The sequence below is a fragment of the Lygodium microphyllum genome, chromosome 6, assembly GCF_053477565.2.
Source record: "Lygodium microphyllum isolate KBCC chromosome 6, Lygodium_microphyllum_v1.1.10, whole genome shotgun sequence".
In the NCBI taxonomy this organism is placed as follows: Eukaryota; Viridiplantae; Streptophyta; class Polypodiopsida; order Schizaeales; family Lygodiaceae; genus Lygodium; species Lygodium microphyllum.
In genome coordinates this window covers 153,726,346-153,730,648 of record NC_141140.1, presented here as the reverse complement: position 1 = coordinate 153,730,648, position 4,303 = coordinate 153,726,346, and the positions used below count along the sequence as shown (strand labels likewise).

The 4,303-nt window shown below is 54.3% G+C and overlaps 1 protein-coding gene across 1 annotated transcript; it reads right to left on the bottom strand.

Annotated features, from left to right (window-relative positions):
- Positions 1-220: 220 nt before the first annotated feature.
- Positions 221-3,726, bottom strand: LOC148035305 (uncharacterized). Its single transcript, XM_087680309.1, has 2 exons — positions 2,196-3,726; positions 221-1,622 (listed from the first exon to the last, which is right to left on the bottom strand). The coding sequence occupies exons 1-2, from the start codon at positions 3,708-3,710 to the stop codon at positions 777-779; spliced, it is 2,361 nt and encodes a 786-aa protein (XP_087536435.1). The 5' UTR covers positions 3,711-3,726; the 3' UTR covers positions 221-776.
- Between the last annotated feature and the right edge of the window lie 577 nt (positions 3,727-4,303).

The following is a 4,303-nucleotide window of genomic DNA, read 5'->3' as shown; positions in this document are numbered from 1 at the left end:
TAGTAGTTGCATCAGTGAGCCATGTCCTCGATCCATATATGCACACTGCTTTACTCTTGATCTTGCTTACGCCTATGAATGAGAGAAGATGCAAAAGAACTCAAGGAGATGAGGAGAAGAGAAGAAAAAAGCTTCATGAACCATGTCCCCTCACTCCCTCAACTCACTATTATTCAAGTTTACACTCACACCAAAGAGATGGGATGGAGAAAAAGGGGAAATGATGCAAGGAGCTTCTCATTCTTATGTCCATGGTGTTACTTGATTAATACAATTTGCATAGGAAGGAGCACCGCTCTCAATCCAACTGAATTTTACAAAAAAAAAGTATTCTCTAAAAATTATGGGCATTTTTCTCTGTGCAGTTAACAAGGACCTTCACCATTGCCCATTTAAATAGAATACTTACATTGGGTTTATCACACTACCATCTCATTACCAATTGAACTATTGGATTCTGAAACCCAAGACAGCTCATATCGTATCGCTTTTTGTGCGAATTAGTTGTACAAAGTGGCTTCACCAACGCCCATGTAGATGGAAGATCATGGAACCCTTGACCTTGGATTTATCACACCGATATTGACGTTGGTGTGATAATGTAGTAGACTATTGTCACATTCCACAATATGAGTTGTTTGGTTGAGCTCCACAGATTCAACATTGGAGTGGAGTGACACCCAGAGAGACTCCTATATCAACTTGAGCGGTAACATGTTTGCCTGCACGGATTGGGGATTCCGATAATGTAAGCCTTCGGAAGAAGCTGATAACCTCTACAGCTCGCACATTGAAATTACAGAGGTGCGTGGAGATGATGGGGTTGAGGCCGGATCAGGAGTGGCAGAACGTAGATCGTAGAATAAGCAGTTATAGCAGCGGCGAGGCCACCAGACGGTGCACCAAGGGGGCAGGAGCAGGCGGAGCTTATGGAGGAACCACAACATGAGGACGAGGGCGAGGGCGCCGCCGAGGGCGACAGTGGAGGCCATGATGAAGGTGCCGGGGCGCTGGGAGGGGGACAGCGCAGCGAAGCCGGCGGCGGCAAAGGCCCCCAGCACGCACTGGATGGAGGCCACCAGCAGGAAGGCCGCCAGGGCGAGGGCGCGCCGCACCTCCTGCACGATCACGCCGATGTACGCCTCCGGCCGCGGGATCACCGCTCCGGCCCCGGCCAGCACCGTGCACATTGCGGAGCAGAACGAGAGGCTGTCCAGCAACCAGAACGCCCTCACGCCCGGCACCTCCAGGTCCGCGTACCCGCCCGACCGGTAGCCCAGCGGTGGCTGCAGCCAGCCCGCGAACGTCACCCCCCCAATGAGCGCCGCCCCCACCAGGATCGCGTTCGCCGCATCCACGTACACCTGTCGGTCCCTGTAGAGCCGATCCAGGCCCTCCTTCACGTCGCTTCTCCGCTCCAGGAGCGCCTTCTCCACCTCCATGTGCCTGCACTCCACCGCATACTGCAGCGCCGTCTTGCCCGCCTTGTCCTCCGCGTTGGCCCGCAGCTCTGGTATCCCCGCTAGGATCATCACCACCCCTGTCTTCCCGAGTATCGCCGCGCAGTGCAGCGCCGTCTGCCTCCACTCGTTCCTCGCGTTCACGTCCTGCGCCTCCACCATCTGGCCACGCAGCTCAAGCGGGTCATCCACATGTGTTCAAGAAGGAAACCCTATAACTATAACAAACACACACCATGCATGCATTATACTTGTAGCTTGGTGCTGCACTTGACACTAAACGTAAACAGTCCAACTTTGAAGTTTGCGGTGAGTCCCATGCAGAAGTCCATGACACTTTTACACCACTGACAAGAGAATAAATTAATACGTTACCAAGTTCAGTAACGTGTAAGAGTGACGACGTTGACATTGATACTGCTTATTGATATTCCCTTACACGTGCTCATCATGTTGACACTGCAACGTCGTAGAATAGCACAAAGTTGCACTGGGAAATGACTACACTTAGCAGCTGTACGACTACTACTACCAAACTCGACCAAAGTTAGTTCCTGATTATTGACATTGATACTACTCCTTATATATTCCCCTAGGGCCTAACACGAGATCATGATGTTGACACTGCTACAGGGGAATAACACGAAGTTGCACTGGGCTATTACCACTACAGTTAGCTCTTGACATTAGTACTGGTTATACAGTGCTACTTCATGGAATAGTGTAAAGAACTACCAGCAGCGCCTCCACGATCTTGCCTCTTCCCGCCATCGCTGCCATGTGGAGTAGGAGAGCGTCCTTCAGGTCCCAGATGTATCTTGGTCTCGGCAGCAGCGGATTCTTTTCCGCCTCCGCTATGGCCAGCTCCACCAGCGCGTGCTTCATCTTGTTGGTAATCTCAGCCCCTTTCCTTATCAGGACCGCCGCCACGTCGTCATGCTTGGTACTGAACGCGTAGTCCAGAGGGGCGTCTAAGTACTTGTTCATCCTGTTTACGTCAGCTCCCAGGTTCAGCAGCGCCTCCGCCGCAGACCTGTGCCCTCCCTTCACCGCCAGATGCAGTGGTGTCTCTCCGTCCTTGTTCGGCATGTTCAATTGTGCTTCCGGGCTGGAGGGATTTCTATTGAGAAGCCATTCGGTGGTGTAAAATTCTGTCAGCCCGGGACTACGCGATATTTCCTCGGCCTCGACCTCGCCGTTTATGAGAGCTTGCTTGATCCACGTCAAGAATTCGGCCCTTTTGGACTCTCGGTCGGTAGGGGACGACGCTGCAGGTGCGTCAAGTTTTGGGGGACTGGCAGCACGAAATTGAACTGCAGCGCCGATTGGTGGCACTGCATCTGCATCACGTCGGTGATTGGCATCGGCCTCTCCGTCGTCAGGAAGGTGGAAAGAGCCGCCAGAGTGGCCGTAGTTGGAGCTCAGCAAGGCAACTATGGCGGCAGCGTTGCCGTTCCAGGCTGCGAAATGGAGGGGCGAGTTCCCGTTGGGGCACTTGGCGTTCACGTCTGCGCCTTCGCGCAAAAGCATCTCGACCACTTCTTTGGAGACGTGCTGGTTCTTGTGCGTCGGATGATCAGCGTCATGCAAGCTGCAAGCGCAAGCAGTCTGCAAGGGAGTGAGCTTCGCTTTGTTGCGAGCATCCACCTTCCCGGACCGCTGCGCCATGGACTGCAGGATCTCCACGCTCCGGATCTTGCTGCCGCGCACCGCCACGTGGAGCGCCGTGTCTCCGTCGGCGTTCTTGATGGACGCATCCAGGCCGTCGAACGTGAGGAGGAGCTTGGTAATGAGCACGCTGCCGGACCGCGAGGCCACGTGGAGGGCCGTGTCGCCGCGGTGGTTCTGCGCGTTCAGGGCCGCGCCGGCGAAGCACAGGCGCTTGGTCACATGGATGGCCCCGCAGTCCGCCGCCACGTGGAGGGCCGTGTCGCCGTCCTCGTTCTGGGCGTCGAGGCCCACGCGGCTGAGGAGGTCGAGCTCGGACAGCAGGTCCACGACGGCGACGCGCCGGAAGCGGGCCGCCAAGTGGAGGAGCGTGTCGCCGTGGGCGTTGCGGCATGCCACGTCGACGCCACGCCGGACGAGGAGGCGGACGGCTGGCACAAGGCCCTGCTGGGCGGCCCACTGCAGCAACCGGAGGTGGCCCTGCCCGCACGCCCCCAGAGCCTGTTCTTCTCGCATCAGCAGCTCCATCACTTCATCCTCGTCGTTTAAATCCACGGCCTCGCATACTTTCTCCATGGGCATTGCCGGGCTTTGGCGTTCCCACTACGCATATAAACCTTCAATTCGCTGGCCCGCGACTTATATCTACATTGACATTTAGATTCCCCATTTGTTGTTTCCTCTTGTCCTTGAGCATTGCCGTGAAGAATCAAGAACGTAACAATCTTCAGAATCACGACAGGTAAAGATCTTCTATCAAAGTATGCACTCCTCACCACTCCTCACTAACCGTCTTGTGTCAAGCATTCATAAGGGGACCTCCAGCGAGGTGTTCTAGGAAGGAATCGCAATCAAAAGGTGAAGTTTTTAACATTCCCACGGTGTGTTAGAGGACGCATCCATGATTTTCGCGACGAAGTATTCCTTGCTGTGACATTTGTCCTACAGACAAAAGTTTGTGTTCTCTCCTGTTCATTTCTACCTTTCCATCGCTTATTGCACGTCTCCTCGTCCTAAACCTTCACGAAGTGATACCGATCATGAACTGTGACTTGGATTAGCAAGTCGTAGCGAGTGATGTACCATGCCATGGTAAGGCAAGCGCAAATCTGAGGATGATTGTTGTGTTTGTTTTGGAACCCATGACGAAACACATCACCAGCAACTCCCCGTAC

What these genes read in the sequence shown, in the direction of transcription:
- LOC148035305 (XM_087680309.1), bottom strand. Translation starts at nt 3,710, where the DNA reads ATGCCCATGGAGAAAGTATGCGAGGCCGTGGATTTAAACGACGAGGAT. An exon ending in AGATCGTGGAGGCGCTGCTG is followed by an intron (nt 1,623 to 2,195) that starts GTAGTTCTTTAC and finishes CTGCGTGGCCAG; the next exon opens with ATGGTGGAGGCGCAGGACGT.